Here is a 20,689-nt window from a genome sequence, read left to right on the forward strand (position 1 = left end):
AGACGTGTGCAAAAAGTTGCTTTTCTACTTTATAAACCTTCCTTTGAATGTGTCAGATTTGGAGACGAGTGTTTCAGCTTGCTCTGGGGATCAGTGTGTACCAACTCTCCAGTAAGCAAAGTGGTGGCCGACTTGGCTGGAAGTCAAGTCATAATGCAATTTGCATATTGAGCTACGAGCACATCAATGTAATGGGAACGGTAGGAGAGAGGAATAATATCTATCTATTGATTATGTATTGATAATCACTAGATAATCAATTTATTGATTTGTATGTGTTTAAAACTAGAAATTATATTTCTTTAGTAAATTTCTGATTCTATTTGTGTACATTTGATATAATTCCAACGATCATTCCTAAAAAAGACACTGAAAAGGTTACTCTTCTTTATTAATTAAATGCATTTATGTGCAGTTTCTTAGTTTAGTTTTTTTGTTTTGTTTTTTTCCCAAATCAGTTTTGTTTTTTTAACCTTATTGTCCACTTTGGAGCCTACAACAACAATGATAAGCAATGTCAACAAGCGAGGGCTTTTGCGATCTGGGCATAGACAGATGAACAGTTCGTAGTCAGATTGCAGCTGGGAAGGCCTGATGCACATGGACTGAGATGCCTCTGAATTCTTTGGGATGAGAAAATGGTACAAAGCAGATCAGTGAGAAGATTAAGGCTTTTCATGACATGATTTTATATTAGAGGCACCAGAAAAGTTGCTAGATTCATTTCAAAACACATTTTTGTAAAAGACAGCTTGATACTCACTGCTGTTAGCATCTGAGTTCAGCACAAAGCAGGTCACATGTCAAACACAGAGCAAAAGCTGCATCGATAAATATAAGCTCTTTTTTAAGGTAAGTGTTATTGTAAAATACTGTGCACAGTCTATAATTCAGCTTTGCAAGCTGGGTACTCGAAATTATGCTGTTCCTTTCAGTACTTCTGTGTGCAACTCGTCACAGAACCAGCACTAATCACAGGTATCTTCTGGGTCTCTGATAGCAATCAGTAGAAAATGTTTTGTTCATCGATCTTTACATAAATGCCAAGCTCTCTAAGACTCCTGCAAAGAGAAAAGAAAAAAAAAATCAGCAAGCTCTCGGTTTAATACTAACAAAACCAATTGTTGCTACTGGAGACGCAAGATGATGCAAGACTGAAACAGTCCTGATATTTACAGTAGTCCAAGGTAATGCAGCAGAAGCAGTATGGTGTTGACTGCTATTCCTCGTCTGCTTATTCAAACAATACCACCTGGAAAAACAAGTCGATTCCCCTGAGCTGCACTTGCACAGTCCTGCTGAGAGACAAACACACCGTCCGCGTATCTGAAACTTTTTCCATTTTCTGGTTATCGCCGTATAATGTTGTTGGGGATTTGTAACCTGGCCATACAGGGAGGTTAAAGGGGGAGGATGGGAGAATTCATTATCCTTGAGTGGTTACGGGCATTGGCAAGAAAGAGAGACCTTCAGATAGGACACACGTGCCTTCTCCTCACCTCTGCCAGTCCGCAGTATCTCTTCAACCAGCTCATGATGAATAGGCCCCATCAGTGGGCAACCTGATTGGTGGAGCATGCAGTATCAAGGCAACTGCAAAGATGAAGAGGAGGTAAGAAGAGTCTCTTTTAGACAAGACGGAATATATTAGGTTGACATTAAATTCAGAGGGCAGTCTGCTGTCTGTAAAACTCTGACAATACAAGCTAAGTTTTTCATGCTTGGTCTAGTTCTTAAGTAGTATTGGCGCAGAATCATTGCCTCATTATTATTTTTTTCAAAGGTCACATGTTTACAGCATATGGGATCATCAGCTTCAGAAATCACTCTGCAGTCTGTTTTATTTACATTTTATGCCTTTACTTTCTTTGTCCTTCATTGGTCTAATGCAGTTTTATCAACAATGCACAGAATGGTGGCTAATGGGAGACACTTCTGGGAGTTGTGCAAGAACTAACTCTGTAGAAACTCAAAGTTTGTTGCCAAATATTACTGGGGGAAACAATAACATGATCCATGGTAATGAAGAAAGAAAAATAACGGTAAACACTTGAGTCTTAAGCGACAAAACTAACCATTTGCAAATAGGCTACATGGCTCTAAGATTTAACCTGATGTTACACAGATGAGATTTATGTCAGGATGCAGATGTCCAAGTGCACTAGACCAGAAATTATATCGACTTTGCCCAACTCATTTTCTGCACTGCATAATTTTCTCCTCTATCTTACCATTTACATGTCCTGTAAAATGTCCTTCCTACATACAATAGATGGCCTCTTTCACTTGTTTTCTATGCCATTGAAAAAAGCTATATTTTTGTTGCAGCTGTTTTGCATCATGTTCCGTCTTCTGTGTATTTCATTCAGCTGCGAGCTCAGCATTTTTCCATTAGTGAGATGGGGACACTCTGAGACAGTTTAATATGTAATAAGTACTCCATAAAAATCCACACACACTTCAGGGTGGTATTCATGGCTGATTCATTGCACCAAGGTGACATTTCTAGGATTTAGTTCTTCATCCAGTAGTGTTGATTTTTTGAAGAGGGCCATATGGATTCCTGCTCAGGTCGCCATTCTGTCATAGGGCGCCACAAGCGGGGAAAGTTATGTCGGTTGGACCCAAACTAGTTTTTTATTGCTTTTTTTTTTGTGTGTGTTTATTATTAAATTAGGGTAGTGGACAGGAAGAAATTATGCAAACAAAACAAGGCTGGTTGATAACCCCAAAGTTTGCATCTTTGTTTGAGATTCTTGTTTAGAAATTTAAATTTTGACTACATTTTGTTATATCAGGTTCAAAATTTAAAGTACAACAAACCTGTTTTTTTTTTTTTTTTGTAAACTGAATAGCCAAATTGTTGCTCAGTAATCCATGACTTTTTGTTTTTCTCAGATATTCATTTCCAAATGAGAGCACGTCAGATAACGCAGATGTGTTGAAATCAGGAAGAAAACAGCTCCTCCCCATTATTTGCATACGTTTACTATCAAAACAGTATATAATGTTTAGGATAGCTTTGACCAACCATGCATTGTTAGGGCGAATGAAAAAGAAGGGAAAAATGATTTATTAACCTTATCAAAGAGTGATTTCAGATTAGGTCCTTTCAATTAAAGATATATTAATAGATATTTAATAAAATATACTATTTTAATTGAATATGTATTTACTTAAGGGCTTTTTTTTTTTTTTTTTACATCTTTCCCAGAAGCTCCACCAGTAAAAGTAAGAAGCATCATAGGCCATAGTTCTGTTTTTTGTTTTTATTATTATTATTTCAGCAGACAATTTTCATTTAAACCTCTACCAGATAGGCAGCTATGACTGAATTCAGTATTTCTCCATCTGAAGATAAAATAATTTTTTTTTTACATTTTTCATGGCTCCCTAACTTTAAGAATGCACCAAATTATATTTTCTAATTTATATATTTTAATTTGTTTAAATTGTTACAGTAAAACCTCCTAATTTCTTAAGTCTTATATCTGAGCTCTTTAACTCTCATCTACCTTCATGTTTACAGCATGAGAGCAGCATTGATCTTCTATACACGGGTGTTATTCACAAAGTATTTATTTAAATGTCAACAAGAGGAGAAACACATTTTTCAAAATCCTTTCTGATTGAGACAGTAGAGTCCAAAATGTCATCTCACTTTTGTTCAGTTCTAATTAAACATTCTAGACAAGTTTTCTGTTTCAGCCACTTTTCTCACTCTACGTTTAACGTTGCTGCATGTGTGACAGCATGATTTATATATAATTAAATATACAAAAAGAGGCAATGATACATATTTTAATGAGTCATTTCTGTTTTGCTATGATATGAAGCTAATACAATAAAATGGCAAATGAACTGTACTTGTATACATTTAGTAACATGTCTGTATTGATGATTGATTTGTTATTTATTTCCCAATATCTTGCCATTTGTTTTAATCCCTGCATGTGTTCATTTATTATTATTCGTTGTTGCTTTTTTCCTTTCTGTTTTGTTTGTTTTTATCTACTGTGGATATTAGTTTCAAGTTTCTTTAAGTGCCATAGTTTCTGTTCCTCTGCTCTGTTTAGTTTCCTTTTTCCTTCATCTTGTCTGCCTGATTCTCAGCACAGGTGCTCTCTATCATCTTATTTTGCTCTGTCTGCGTCGTCACCCAGCTGCTTCCCATTGACATCTGATTAGTCCCTCTGGTTCTTTGCTACTTTTGCTTCTCCCTCAGTCGGCTTAAGCTCTTGGGTCACATTGTTCTCCGCTGTCTCCTTTTGTTGCTTACTTTGTGCATTTACTCCATTATTTACCTTGTTTGTTCCTACCACGCTCAGCCGTATGGTTTGCATTTTCCCCATTAAACATGCATTCTGTGACAGTTCCAAATTCCTGTCTGTGTTTGGATCATACTGCGAAAACCACAGGACATGACACAATGACTGAAACATTGAACACTGAAACAGCAACCCAGCACTTACAATACAAAGCCAAGCCTCCTGAACCACAGTTGACAAAAAAAATGTTTTAGTGGAAGAATTAGAATATTTTATTATTTTTTTTAATAAGGTTCTGATACAACTACATAAGTAGTTAATATTTTAGGTGCGGTATATTTTTGGTGACATTACAAATTCAGATTACTTGAACTAGCAGAAGTTACCAGTTAGTTTTAGTGGAGTCGAGACTAAACTGAAGTCCTTTGGTCTTGAAATGACACCAATCCCAAAAAAGTACAAACTAATTTGAATTTTATAACTTAGGTGCCCTGAGAAATCTGATGGTGACCAGAGCTTCCCAATCTTCAGGTTGATTGAGCAGGTACTGGCTGTTCAGAAGCCTCTGAATCCGATTTTTTATTTCTTTTTTTCCTTAGTGCACTATTCTATCCACTTCCAGGTCATGCTGACAACAACACGCTTTGATGTTGCCACTCTTACTGAGGGAAGAAGACTCAAAATTAGATGTTTTTAGTATCATGTTGAGACATGGCTGCCTGAGAAAGAGAGCAAGACTTTCAGCAAATGACAAGAAGTCTGAATTGATTACACAAAGTTGCATCTGGATCCTTTTTAACTTTCCATCTCTTGAAACATGTTGGAATTAGAAAATGTGGGTAGATTTCTGTAACTCCCAAAGTTAATGTAAAGATATACATTTTCCATGTTATGTTTTTGTCATGCTAGCCATGCCAGCAGCACAACTAGCACTAATTAATTTTATAAGCTGCTAAGGACAATTTAAACTTAAAATGTAAACTTTATAATCATTTTGTTGTTGGTTTTACTGAGCCCTGTTACAGAGTGACACACATACGTGTGACTTTACCTCTGCGCCCACTATAAACAATTATTGACCATGTATTTTCAGTTTCTGGTGAGAAATTGAAATTAGTTAAACTTTACAAAATAGAAATATGTTGTAATAGAATCCCAGGAGATATTTGCCCAACATAAATGGGGGAGGGGAGAGTATTCATGCTGTCTGTCACCTGCCAGAAATAAAAAGTAGTGTAACGGCTGTGAGCAAGGCTGTTGAACAAGTCAAACCTTTAGGTACAAAACACAATGTTGACCTGCAACAACACTTCCACCCTGACCCCAACATAATACGCACAAAGCAAATGAAGCATTAAGAAAAGAAATGGAGACTAGCAGTCCTCGTGTAAAGCAACTAGCCGCCATGAGAGGAAAGGAGACGTGTGAGGACAAAAGAGAGGGACACTCAGCGGTTCCAGAAACAGACCTCTGAAAATTGATGGAGTCTGAGAAAGAAATTGATAGTTAGAGGACAGGAAGCAGCCTGTAAGGCAATTATCACTATCTCTGCCATTTGATTTAGGACCGTCTGAGTGTGTATTACTGTGAATTAATCAAATCTAACGCAGACGTATCAAGAGCCCATTTCTGGGCTTAAAATTCAATGATTCTTTTCCATAACTACCTTGTTCTCATTAACACAAAATAGGAAATTACATCCATGCAGAAGAAAAAATATGTATTATACATACGTGGAGAGCATAAAGTCAAGTTGATCATCATAAACAGGGCTCCTCATGAATACAAATTAAAGGCAAAGTGATCTGTAAACCCACACAATCCTCCAAAATGTGATAAGAACCCATGTAAATATGAATAAAAATCTTCTCAACCTCTCCTTACCATACAGAGCATGCATGTATGCATTTTTAAACTATATGTGCCACCCACAAACTGCAGTGTGGGCTAGATGATGCTCTAGATATTGCTCCAGGATCAGGGTTAGGATTGATTTACTGTCAATGTTCTTCTTTATGCAAATGACTCAACTATTTATTTCCACCAAAGGTTGATTTTTTTTAAGGAGGGGAACAGTTTGTGATAAGTTGCGGTTTAATCAAAGATATAGATGACTTGTAATGAATTCTGTGAGTGCTCACAACAAATGTATCTAAACTGACCCCCATGTGCTTCACAAAGAGCCGGGGCACATCAGTAAGTAGCAGGTTTATATTTAGAAATACACGAGGATCTCTTGTGCCCCCTATTGGAATTATACCTGCTTAAATGTTACGTTTCCTTTTTCTTTTTTTTTGTGACAAAAACATTTCCAAAAGGCTGGAGCTCATCTATAGAGAGAAACCCCAAATGATGAGTTGCTCTTTTTACCGCAGCCATTTAGAGCTGATTGAGTTGAATAAAAGGAATTGTACATGTTATTTTTTCATTAAGTAATCAGCTCAGATTACATCACTACTCTCATTATGTTACAGCCCAATGATCAGAGTAATAGATCACATTTTTAGTCTAACTAAAACTCCATTGTCATGAATGAGTTATTTAAAAATCTGCTCAAAGGTATTTATGAATAGTTTTTGAATTAACCCTTTATTAATTATTTTATTCCTAAAATACCCTGCCTAATAGTGTTACGTTTTATACGGCTATAAAACGGGGCTCTTATCAAATGACAAGGTTGCCCTCTAGTGGTGCAGAAGCAATCCTGAGTTGTATAATAGGTATTTAACACTTAACTGGATGCAGCTTAAGGCATGAAAATAAAATTAACAGCCTGTAATGCATTTGATGGAGTACATAAATACTGATGGAGTGATGAGTTAAACAACATGCTTTCAAGCTGTGATATATGAACCATAACGTGATGCATCTCGCTGGCATTGAAAACTCTTGATTTTGCTGATGTAGCAGGTTGATGCTAATGAGTCTGCATTCAACCATAGACACTGAGAGAATGAAGAATATCTGTCCAAAAACACTTTTTGTTCAAATCTTGTGATTGCAATCGATAGCAAATACATGTTTATTTTAACAAAACGACGAACAGTTACAGTGTGTTGACATTCTTTATATTCTGTGTATGCCAACCACAAACTTTAAAACATATTCACCCCCTTGAATGTTTAGTCTTTTTCTTGCTTACAGAAATCAATCATGATTAATAAAATTTTGGGGGGGGGGGGGATAAAAAGAAATTCAATGTCAAAGTAAAAAGTGATTTTTACAAAATCATGATAAATAGACATATAAATTCAAATAGATGATTGCATAAATATTCACCCCCTTTTAAAGTGACTGGCCTAATTAAACAGAGGTTCAGCCAATTGGAGCTTGTATAGTCTCACAATGAGTGGAATGGAGATCACCTGAGTGCAGTGACTGTGTCTCAACCGTAGTATAAAGACAGCTGTGTCTGGTCGATCCATTCACTGGTTGATCAGTATTCCTGGTTATCATGACAGCATGAAGACAAAGAGACTAGTGACAGGCCACCATTAACACAAAACAGCACCACCTGCCGGCCTCCACCTCTGATGGTATACTCACCTCCTTCCTGGAAACTCCACCAGTTCATCCAACATCATCCAGTCCTGGCTTCATCATCGCCATCATCATCATCATGATTTTCCTACCAGCAGATTCTCCCTCCTGGGCCTGGATCTCCACAGCTCATCTTGTACAGGATTTTTTTGGCTTCTTTCCTGTCTGTGTAGGTGGATGGCCATGTTCATGAACATGTTTGAACTGCTTTCAACTGATTCACGACGAACACTTTAATATTGACTCACAATTTCAGTGATTTGCTAAAAAAAAAACAGCAAAATTTTTGCGTGTTACAGTACAACAGTGCAAGAACTTATGTATGTTTTGAGTTCATGTTGTAAGGGTATATGTAAGACTTGCTGCATTTTCCACCATGTCCTATTTTTGAATCAGGGTTGTGCACCAAACATGCATGCAAAACAGTTTGTTAAACTTCAGCACTGTACAGCCAGTAATTATTGTGTAGAAACAATCTTTATATATGGGTTCGAGATTTATGTACATTTATTTTTGAGTTGTGAGGCTTTCACATCAACATGATCCATCCACAAAATCAACAACGTTTTTTAATTTAACTGATTGAGAATTTGTGGAGAGAGCTAAAGATTAGGGTGATTGCAAGGAGGCTTTCCAGCCTGAAAGAATTGAAGTTAATCACCAAATATAAACTTTACCAGCAGAAACATGCAAAATGCTAGAGAGCAATTATTATGTTTTGATTGCCATAATGCAACTTTTTTTCACTGCTTATTGTGAAGGATATAAATATTTTTCAACATGCCATATTTAATTAAATGTGAAACAAAAATATCTTAAACGTAACATTTCTTTGACGTTTGTTTTGTCTCGTCTATATGAAATGCAACATATGAAAATCAATACAAAAATCATATTTAGTTCATGAGTAAGTATTCTGCAGTTAGCAAATATTGATTTAACCAGAAACATGAATTAATTAAATACATTGTATGCCGTTTATAAGTTGATTCCTTTTGAGTTAGTATGTACATAAATGCTTGAGGGTTTGTGCCTAACATACTTTTCTAATTAAAATGCAAGCATGCACTCTTCTATTGAGTGTGAATAACAATCAGTAAAGTAACATGTAAGTTCTTGAATCGCTAATTTGAGAAAGGTTTGAGGGAGCAAAGCATACTGCCAAATGATTCCTCAGAAGAAACTATCCGAAAGCAAAGTGCTTGTTAAATTAAATCTACAATTTCTCTTTCCTTACAGTCCTTTACTTATGTGATACTGTAGTTGTGAATAGAAAATGGCCCTTTAAGTCAGACAACATGACTTAAAGGGCCATATATGTATATACAGTATGTCGCATATACACAAAAAAGATTAATGAAGTTGTCAAATTTGAGAAAGAAATTGTTAAAACGGGTTGAGATAAACGTGAGCAAGAAATAATTGATTCAAAGAGACATATACTCTAAAGGTACACTGTAACAAATTGCTGTATAAAAACGGCCAAAACTGAACAGTATCATACTGTTTCTATTGAAAACGGTACTGCACCGTGAAAAACAATGCATTCTGGGCAATTATTACTGTTTTTAATAAAATACTGTAATATACTGTGAGTAGCATTGCATTTTGGGAATGATGTTAGATTCAACTGCAAAGAGGCTCTCTTTAAACAGAACGCTACTGTATTTTTCAAGAAGACATGTCGTTGTGACATGTGGAAGCAACCTCTAGAATTTTCTTTACAAGGACTATCCATTTGAATCCTGCATTTTATGAGCCAATCCGGTAAGTTGGAGCATAATTTATTTGTTAGATGATGTTGTCATACAGTTGTCATTTTTAAGCAGACTGTAGCTGTTTGAAAGTTAGCTTAGTTAATCTGTCATGCTGTAATAAGAAAGCTAGCATAACATTATTTGATATATCTTGACCCTGACTCCTTAAGCATCATATGCTAATCTGAAATTACTGCATTTTCAGGCACTTTCTTGATATCAACCCTGAAAGAGGGACCAAGGCCAGCTGTGGCAAGATCGTCTCCAAGAGGACAGGAAAAACTGTTCAAAAGAAGTCGGTCACTGTCAACCCCCGTATTTCAACTCTGCTAAAAAAAACCTCATGGACTTTGAGTGGAATTTCATATAGGTTAGTGAGAACTTTCTAATCAGGCTATAGATATTGTTGCCCCTCTGCGCAAAAACAAACAAACAAACAAACAAAAAACTATACAGGCATGAAGGCAACTTATCCCTGAACAGGAGTGTTCTTGAGAGATTTTATTTGGTTTAAAGGTCAGCAAAATCTTAGACATCTCTTTTAATTTATAGCATAAATTTTGTCAAGGCTCCCACTTTCTGTGCTTCAGATGTAATTTGTAATTTTGACTGTACAGGCACAATGTTTAACTTATCTTTAGGTTAAAGGCACACATACGTTGTCGTTTCAAAACCTTCTTCTTTATTATGTGGCCCACTAAAGACTGTGTATGAGTCAATGTTTGAGTTGGTTCTTTTTTTTTCCCAAATAAATGTTGGTTGACGTGATTGAACTTACATTTTCTAAGTGTTTTTTTTTATGTTTCTATTTTGTATTGGAAATTTACAGTAGTAAGCTGTATGTGAATTCAACAGTAATGATACCACAGAAAAACTGTAATATACTGGCAACACAGCTGCCAGTAGTCTACTGTAAATCTGATAAAAACAGCAATGTGCTGTAATCAAAAGATTTCTTTTGTGACAGTAATATACTGTAAAGTTGATTACAGTAAGGGTACTGTATAATTAACAGTAAAATGCTGGCAACCCTGCTGCCAGCATTTTACTGTAAAAATACAGGGCAATTTGTTACAGTGTAATGCACAAAACATAATGCACAAAATTACCCACCAGAGAATATCTTAAAAGTAACATTTCTTTGATGTTTGTTTTTGAGAAAGTCTCGTCTAATTTTAAACAATAAATAAAAAAATATTTGAACTTTAAATCTACCAGTGGTATATATATTTAACTTAAATGTACATACATAAGTTGTTTAAATTTCTTTAAAAAGAACAGCTCCAAATTGATGCGTTGTCAAAACAAAACAAGGAAAAAAAACCACATTACTCTTTGAGTTACAGTAACACTTTATTTTTTTTTAAATAGCACATCATATTAGTACAGTTACAGATATTGTTAGAGACAGAAACCATTCTGATCCCTCTGACCCTGCTTTTTTGAAAAGAATAAAGAGAAACTTTAAGTGTCATCTGAGGCTATGTTTACATACACATGAACAGAGAATACTGGCCATATTCATAACAGTTTGTCACCATACAACTAGAATAATCTATGAGATTATCCATGCTGCTATGAGCTCTACAGCTGTTCCCTCTCCTTTTTAATTCACAGAGGACATAAAGTTAAATGCCTAGACGCTGCTTTGGTCCTTATGCTACTATACAAGTAGGGCTGGTGAGATGTTTACAGACATCATTTACCAACAGGAAATCATTTGCCTATAAAGACATCTTTCAGTAAAGCATTAGACTGCGTGAAGACAGCCTGAATCCCGCTGTTCACTAGTTCACCTTTTCACTGCAACTGAACTGAAATCCAGTCTTTCTCCTCAAGTTTTTTTTTTTTTTTGCATCACATCATTTCAGAGAAGCCACGCAAAACCAGAAGAAATACAGTTTTCATGCATGTAAACATAGCCAGCACTGTCAGTTACAGTTATGTACAATGTTGATTCAGGCAGTGCATAACGAGACCAACTTAGAAAATGCCATAATTAACGTTCCAAGTTTCACAGTTGTGGACTGTGATGCTTAAACTTCACCAATAACAGCATCGTAGGCCGAGACAAAAATTCAGATTAGTCATTTCTCAGTAGTACCGTCATCACTTAAGTAATAACAGATTGATTGGCACATTAAACACGGTTGTGAACAGAGAGCGAGGTAATGAATATTGATCATCTCTGACATTTGAGATTTTATGACAAAAATCCAAGTGACATTTGTTGTAAAGCCATGTGAGAAAGTCTCATGACAAAAGTCAACCAAGGACTCTGAAGACAATAAATGTCTTCTTCAAAGTAACAAAACGGCATTATGAAACAATGTATTAGTACCAATAAAGTCTGACAAAAATATGAATGCGATATACTCCATTAGAAAACAAAACCTGCTCTGAATTGTGTGAGAGATGTAGTAAAAATGAGACAATGCTCTCTAGAGAGAAGTACAACTTATTTACAAGGTAAGAAAAAAAGTGCAAGGCTAAGCTTTCATTGACATTCACACACTTAACATCCACAGTATGTACCAAAGGACATGCGTAGAGGCACATAAAAAAAAAAGACAGAAACAAAAGAGAAAGCAAAAAAAAACCAATCTAAAACCTCAACATTCCAACTTAGACTTGGCATTTGTGGCTCAACTCTCATCACCGTCACTAATTAAAAACATGCACGCAAAGCACTGACATCATGGGATGTGAGGCGAAAGCTGACACTTCAGCCCTTAGATCAAAAAACAACATAAATTATATTTGTTACACAACGAAAAAGACTCCAGTGATCCATCACTGAACCAATACAGAGTACCAGTCTCATTTTCAAAGAAGGTCACCAAATAAATATTGTTGGCTTATTTAAATTCAAGAAGTGGCTTTCAAATAGCTTATTAAAATGTCCTAAATTATGCTAAAGATTTTTGCCAAGCATTGCCTGAAAAAACTATACAGATAGTTTTCATTTTTTTTAACAGAGGTTCTATGAAGTTATTTTAGATAATAGTTTCTGTAACCTTCATTCTCTGTCCCCTTACTTGATTTATACCTTCAGCTGCTGAATAAGAACATTTATAAAGAAATCCAGAAACATGTGGATTAATCATAAATCATTAATGCCGTATTTGGGAACTTCAGCGTGTTTTTCTGATATTTTGCAGCCCTACTATGAAGTCACCCTAGATCTGCTTCTGACTAGTTGATGACCAGTATGAAAAGCAAATCACTGCTCAGCTCAGACTAAGATAGAACGTCAGCATATATGTATATCAAGAATATTATATTTGACTTAAAGAGGATTGATCCATTTTTGAGATTCGGTTTCAAAAATCAGCCTTGCTTGAATTCTCTACATCATCCACTAAATCTCTTAATCCACATTTGTCCAGGGATATTTTTTTTCTCCACATTTTTACTCTGGTAGTAGTATTTTTAGTTTAGACTAAACAGAGGTTTAGATTTCTAAACCTGTTTCATTGCATGGCCTTCCATCAGACCAGCTGTTACCCTACCACTGCAATGAAGGTTCATTATTTCTTTCTACAAACTCATGGTCAGTCAGGTAAGGAAATTATTACTTATAATAACTTTATATAACCTCACTTCAAAAAGTCAAGACTATCCATTAATGACAAATATACCTGCTTTTATAATAAAAGGCTGAGTAAAATCTGCAGGAAAAAGGATATTGGCTTGAAACTATTAGATTCCAGCCTATGAATTTTGATTGAACTGTTTGCATAACTTAAAAATGCTACAGTCTGATTAAGGCAGGTAGCTTATACAGAACACAGTTCAAAGGGCATTTTAAAACACTCTTCAATGTATCTACTCACCTGTATAAAATAACAGTTTTCGCATGTTAATGTAAAACAGCTGAGTAGAATTTGCATGGCTACCAACACAGTCCCAGCTTCCTCACTGCATGTCACATCCTCAGTCACGTTACTTTACTGTAGTTTGGCAGAAGAAATAAGCAAAAGTCACTGTCACAAACCAATATTTCTCATAGACAAAAACATGTTAATTATTTTAAAACCGTCACTACAGAGTAAAATAAATTAACCCTCCTTGCTTTTGGACGAACTCCATCCTCATTCCTTCTTCTCGTAGAGGGAGGCACGCACACGGTTACGCACGTAAAACGCGGTGAGAGCACAGCAGCAGGTGGTGAAGATGAAGAGCGCCACGGCGTCGTGGGCGAGGTCTCCGTGGAGACGCTCATAGAGCGGGCGGCGCTCTGTGAAGTCAGTTCGCAGTGCTTCAATCTGCGTCAGGGTGCACACCACCACCAGCACGTGGAAGATCTGGTGGCCCTGCCCAAAGAAGTCACACTTCCCAGGGAGCAGACTCTCTGGGTGTGGGCAGCAAAAAAAGTAGGCGCTGATTAAGAAGAAGATCACATGGTAGACGTGGTACCACACTATTGGGTCGGAGCAGCCTCCCCAGTAACAGCTGTAGATGCGGTGGACCACGGGGCTGATGTCTAAGCAGTAAGCCAACGCCGACGGCACCACTTGGAGCAGCTTGTGGGCAAACTTGGGCAGGTCGTGCCTTGCGTATTTGCCATAGCAGCACCCGAAGCAAGTGAGCCAAGCCAAAAAAGCAGCAGTGTGCAGAAAGAAGCCCTGCACTGAACTGTGCCACTCCTTCTCTATAGCATAGTAGTAGTGCGCCAGAGCACTCCCGTATTGGTAGACGGACACCCCGACATAGTCGAGGAAGTAGAAGGTGTAGTATGAGAGCTCTGATTTGGCAGAGAGGAGGTGGGCAAGAGCACTAAAGGAGAGGAAGGTGAAGGCTGCCAGGAGGACAATGAAGAGGGGCTGGGCATGAGGATCACGCAGAAAATCCACCGTTTCTGAGATCTCCTGGCACTTCACAAGGATGATGAGGGCTGCCAGCAGGTGGGTCCACACATTGAGGGTCTCATTGTGCCTCTGGAAGAGGGTGAGAAAGTAGTAGCGCCAGCTTTGGTCCGTCTGCCTGTAGCCTGTGAGGATGTGGCGCTCGCGGAACACCCTTGGGACATCAGAAATCTTCACAGTGCAAGGCAGCGTCGGAAAGGCCGACTCGAGCAGCTGAGGGATCTGCCGGAGCTGCTGGGCATTGATAAAAAGCCGGCCAATCTGCTCCATCACTACCGTGGCCATTGCAACCAGGAGACTAGAGGGGAAGGAGAAAAGAAGCAATGAACATTTGAATCTGTCAAAGAGGACGTTTCTATCTGTGTGTATTTGTGCCTTTATGCAGAGCACAGCGATATTAAGTAAAATTTATTTGGTAATCCTCAAGTTGCAACATGAAAATGACATAATACTCCTTGTCTAAGTGAAATCTTTCTCGAAAAGCTCTGTGTGGTATGCTCTTCCTGTCCAGGCTATTATTATGGGCCATTAGTGAGTGCTTTTACTTGATGCCCTGCATCAAAGTCATTTTGAAGTAGGAGAAGAGCCAGCCTTTGAGTTATTGGTCAGTTGTGTTGACAGAGTCGGGTACTAAAGACAACACATCAGGCTAGCTGGCAACATTAAGTTGCACAAGCATTGAAGAAGTTTTCTGTCCTTTTAACCGTTTGTGTGGTAGCATTTTGGTACCTGACCAAAAAAAAAAAGAGTAGCAGACAAAAAGGAAGTTTTTCACTGTGAAAAAACTACAACTGGCTAACTGCTAGCTGCTACAAAAGTTAGCATCTGCTTCAGATCTTTAAATTGATCTTTAAAGCCCTTTACAGCCAATACAATACAATACAAATTTACAATAAAATCCCCCCCAAAATGAAAAAAAAATCAACTGGGCACACACATCAACCAGACATAAACCTATACACATATTTTGTTTTTAAACTACACTGAAATTTATTTCACACTTCAGGTTGCAACAAAACACACTACAAGCCATCTTACCAGTGAAACACTTTTGTGTAATGTTTTGTTTTTTAATCCATACCGCTTCCTGCGACCCCCTGCAATGGCACTGCGCCCCCCGTTAGCTGTGTTAGCTGTCATCAACTGGAAAGGATGAACTCGGCTAACAAACTTGATTTCACTCAGCAGGTTCTACTGCTAGGACAAAATCTCTAGACTGAGACAATGGAGAGGAATTAAAAAGATTTTCAGAGACATAGCTCCAGCTGTTTAACTAAAACTGCAAAAAATCCCAAAGCACAAGACATCTTTAATGTTCAATATATCGTTCTGAAACAGATTTAGAACCTAAAATATTATTTTTGCTGCTGTCCTTTTACGACAGAGTTGTAACCTGTCAAGGTGAACTGGGTTGATCCCATATTGCCCTTATTTACATACAAGTGTTGCATTACTGTTGAAGGCTGGTCTTCAGTTTGGTCATGTGCAGTTTCCAATCCATAAATTTTCCCTTACATCCATAACTACTGGGTGTGTTTGCATAAGATTTGTTTTTATAGAAGCCACCAGTGTAGAAACGACAGCAGGTTGACTGCGTGGCTGTTCTCAGTTTACCACAGACCAACTGCAAACTGACCAGAGTAAAGATAAGAAAGTTGCTTTTAGTTGAACCATAAGAAGTCTGCAGTTACACATGTTTGCTCTGTGTCACTGTACTGGCTTTTGATTAATCTCTTTTTGATCAAAAAAACAAAACTTTTCATTTTATTTGAATATTTTGAAGCTATGAACAACAAGTGTTTCTTGTTGTACACTACTGGTGGCATTAATTTCCAAAACGTGCACAATGTAAAGGAGCAGTCTGTAATTAACTTTTCATTTTTACTTATTTGGAAGCAGAAAAGCAATCAAACTCTATATGTTTAGAAATTAACAATGCTTAGTCAGCTCATTCTTACTTCCCATGTTTGTGAAATTCTATAGACCCACCTGACTTCTTACTCTGTTTTTTCTAATTGCTTCATAAACTGTAAGTAAAGACTGTTTAATAATGAACTGTTGCAGTAAAGGAAATTGACATGGTCCTCAAAATGGGACAGTGTTATTGAGCTTTCTCCCACTGTGGCCACACAAATTATATCCTTTGACGTTTTACTTTAACTACAGGTAGATGTGAGTAAATTAAAAAATGTGCTCATATGAGGCGTGTTTGCTACATTAAATGTTCCTTTTGAAAATAAACATTAAGCATGTAGCATTAAGCCCAATAAACTTCTGCATTGTTACTGGCCTGATCATAATATTCTAATCTTCTATGATATCAAATGTAGTATTTAAAAAGCACCATTTGGAAACAAATTACTAATTATTTCAAACTTATACATACTTATGTAAGATGATTGTTGTCAGACAGGTTTGACACAAAACCCACATGTCCTGTGATCTGCCATGCTACAAAGGTAAGCAGGGCTCTTATAAGGAATGAACATTTTTGTTTACGTCTGTTTCTTTCTAGTAGAGGGCTGCAGTCAAGCCAAACCTTTAAATTTTCATTCTTGTGTCAGTGTTTGGAATTCACCGATATTAAGTCACATCCAACGTTAGAGCGGCATCCACATTTACAGGCCTTATTGGATGTGTAATATGTAATTACTTAATATTGGTTTTTAAGGATTTGTTTCCCTGCATCACAATATGACATTTCCCTTTGAACCGCTTCAAAATAGAAAAAATGAAAGAAGATGCAATTTAAGTAAGGCTCTTGTGTGTGCATCTCCGTAAGTCAAGAAATAGGGATTTGCCTAAATTTGCATATATGGTCAGAGCAACAATTAAAACGTTTTAAAATCAACCCCCTTTTAGAAACTAGACTAGACGAGCAACCATATTTATCTTTCCACCACACACAAGATGGTAAGGGAGGTAAAACAAATCTTCAAATCTCAATGCTAAGAAAGCTGCAGCAACCAGTGACAGCTTCAACGTCCATTTCCTGTTTAGATAATCATCAGCTGCTGTATAAACCCCTGTCCAATGTAATTATGAGCATTTTATAAGCTTTTGACTACTTCTCATAGTTTGTTGTTGTTTTCTATGCACAAAAATGCACATCTTGTACCTTTATTTTAAAATAACCCTACTCAGTAGAAAATTTATTTTGATCTTAGAGTGCTATTTTTACAAACTGTACAGTATTATTATTTTTTTAGTATGATGAAACTTTGACCTATTTTCTTGTATTTTATGTTAGTTTGAATATGCATACTTCAATTTACCTTTAACTTGCTGCTGGTTCACCTGAGTGTCCCTAATGTGAAACAACAAAGGATATTTGCTCATTTGTTTTATTCATTAAAAGTCCACAATACATAAACACACACATACACACATTTATATATCTATATATATATAGATATAGAAATATGCTGCCTTGACGCAAAAAAGAAAGCATATACATAGACTCTAAGTGTTCCTATTTGATGTTTAGCATTTTTTCACCACTAAATATCTTTATTCTATACTATCTGTATATTAGAAAAACATGTAATCGTTGCCTTGAGCTCCGGTACTTTCCTGCCCTGCGCTGTGGGGAGGGCAGGGAGCTGAGGCAGATCAGCCACTGTGGGATGAACATGTGCTGAGGATGAGGAGGAGAGGCGTGAGAGATGAATGGAGCATTACGTAACATAGCTCCATCCCAGGTCCACGCCCTTCGGCATCCAGTGAGCCCTGACATCCTTTCAAATATTTATAGATGAAGACGAAAAACAAAGTGGACTAAGGAAAATAAGACGGGTTTGTGTGGTTGTGTGCGAATTAAAACCGGGCCTAAATGGGCCTGTTGCTGCTGGGAACCGTGTTAGGCTCATATGCACCTGATCCGCGGGGCAATTTTCTAATTTATAGAGAGATTGAAAATAAACCCGCAACTGTATCTACAATGAACCGTCCGCTTGCTGTTATCTCCGATCGCATGAAACCTTCACTGAGCTTAATAAAGCCAAGGTATCCGCTGAAAGGCGGAAAAAAAAACAAAAAAAAACCTGCCCGGGTTCTGGCTTCGAGGCGCTTCTCTTACGGCGTGCCATCTATATTACAGCAGCGAGATGCCTTTCATTTTCACAGAGCAGCTAAGCGCGTACAGGAAGCACCTACCTGTGCGGGGCAGAGTCAGTACGAGGTGTCAGATATACCCGTCGATGGAACAATTAGAGCCGCGCAGAGCATGGATATCATTATTTGATGGGCCGGACTGGCAGGAGACAACCGTCACTACAGCAGCAGCAGCAGCAGCGGGCTGCAGCTCGGCTGCTGAGGAGGAAACCAACGCGCTCTGACGGATTGCTTTTCTGACCAATCAGCATGTACGCTTGCTGCTCTTTCTGGCATTAGAAATCATCGTGTCCACCAATCGCGCCTTGCGTTTGGCTGTGTAGGACAAGGCACTGATAACACAAATTCTTCCACTGACACACAGCATTTCTGTCACATAATGGGTGCTGGGAGGACCGAGCTGTCAGTTCATATATCTTAGTCAGCTGATCTGTTTACTGTTTATCGTTTAATCTTTCATATTTTAAGACATTTGCAGATGTTATATGCAGCTTAACAATCATCTATAAATATAAAATTAGAATCTTGTTTCCTACCGCTCTACATGTGTAGATTATGGTTTTCTTATACTTGCATCACCGTTAAGGTTTTTACATAACCCCGAACTTTACACATGCCATTGTTCCTGTTTCCACGTGCGGACGTCTCACCTGCAGCCATTGCGATTGGTCTCTTTTTCACTGTTGCTTGGAAACCAACACCCACAACAACAAAGGTTAAATGGACACCGCTTTCACTAATTCAAGTCAACTCATTCAGCTGTGAGAAAGTGAGAAGCAACCGCTCTCTCTCTCTCTCTCCCTCTCTCTCTATGTACATTTCCTTTATTTAACCAGGTAAACCCCGTTGAGATCTAGATGTCATTTTCAAGAGGGACCTGAGCAAAAATTTGCAATACATAGCAACCTGGTTACAAGATAAAAACAATTAATACATATGCACAAGTATAAAACAATGAAAACAATTTTAAAACAATGACACTGTTTCATAGAATCTTGTTGCCTATCTTTAAGAGCTGCTCGAAATACGTCCAGTGAAATCATTTCCGACATCTTAAGTTCAGACTGCAACTGATTCCACGCTGTGGGGGCAAAACACACTGAATGTCTGCTTCCCTTTTTCAGTTCGAAAGCGTGGGGCATGCAGAAGAATAATGTTATTGGAGCGAAGAGATATAATATATATCAAGAGATTTAAATTATCTCTCTTGATAATATATGCTTAAAGTCACTGTGATTATCTATCTATCTATCTATCTATCTATCTATCTATCTATCTATCTAGTGGTGTCCATTTAACCATATAAATATATATATATATATATATATATATATATATATATATATATATATATATATATATATATAGTTGTTGTTATTATTATTTATTTATTATAGCATTAATGTATAAGATACATTGAGGTTGAGGTTGTAACACGACATCCAGGCATATGTGCATTGGTTACAGTCACTTCAGATCCCAGTGAATATCATTAAGTAAGCAAAACAAGCAATGTCTCTCCTTGGTTGCTGTGGTGAAATCACTTTTATGGTCTGTGATCTTCCTTGTTTTGCATTGAGCAACAACGCTTCCTTTGTTGCTGTCCCTCTCACTGACAAATCCCTATTGTTTCTGGGTTTGAATAATCCTCCACAGTGTATATTTCTTACACACTTGGATCAGGGTGAACAGTGGACACATGCTCTTTCTGGTGCCTGTCCACCAGATGATCGACCTTTTGGGGAATATGGGCTGCAAGCAAGTTTTGTCACATCACGAGGCGTTGCTGTGGTTTGATGATGCTAACGGTCTCTTTGAACACATTGCAGTGTGAAGGTTGGTGAAGTAACACAGCAATACTGACCCACTTCTGCAAACACACCGTGTCCACACATATACTGTCAAATTCTTAAACAACTGTGTGAAATTAAATATGGTCTGAAGCAGCAGGATTTTGCATTTTTCGTTTTTAAGTATGTGTTGATAACATCGTAAGAGGCGCAGAAATCGAGCTGATCAGTTGGCAGTAGTAAACATCATAGTGGACAAGCGACAGTGACACAGATTTTGAAGTTCTATTTTCGGTTCATCGCTGCAGAGCTGTCGCCATGTGTTCTAAGAAAACAAGTTGAAGAGAGAAATT

At 37.4% G+C, this 20,689-nt stretch overlaps 1 protein-coding gene across 1 annotated transcript; it reads right to left on the minus strand.

Annotated features, from left to right (window-relative positions):
- Positions 1 to 10,905: 10,905 nt before the first annotated feature.
- Positions 10,906 to 18,780, minus strand: paqr7b (progestin and adipoQ receptor family member VII, b). Its single transcript, XM_028013066.1, has 2 exons — positions 18,589 to 18,780; positions 10,906 to 14,731 (listed from the first exon to the last, which is right to left on the minus strand). Exon 2 carries the CDS (start codon positions 14,716 to 14,718, stop codon positions 13,660 to 13,662), a length of 1,059 nt encoding a protein of 352 aa, XP_027868867.1. The 5' UTR covers positions 14,719 to 14,731; positions 18,589 to 18,780; the 3' UTR covers positions 10,906 to 13,659.
- Between the last annotated feature and the right edge of the window lie 1,909 nt (positions 18,781 to 20,689).

The sequence above is a fragment of the Xiphophorus couchianus genome, chromosome 3, assembly GCF_001444195.1.
Source record: "Xiphophorus couchianus chromosome 3, X_couchianus-1.0, whole genome shotgun sequence".
Lineage (NCBI taxonomy): Eukaryota > Metazoa > Chordata > Actinopteri > Cyprinodontiformes > Poeciliidae > Xiphophorus > Xiphophorus couchianus.

Coding starts and splice junctions, on each gene's coding strand:
- paqr7b (XM_028013066.1), bottom strand. CDS start 14,718: ATGGCCACGGTAGTGATGGAGCAGATTGGCCGGCTTTTTATCAATGCC.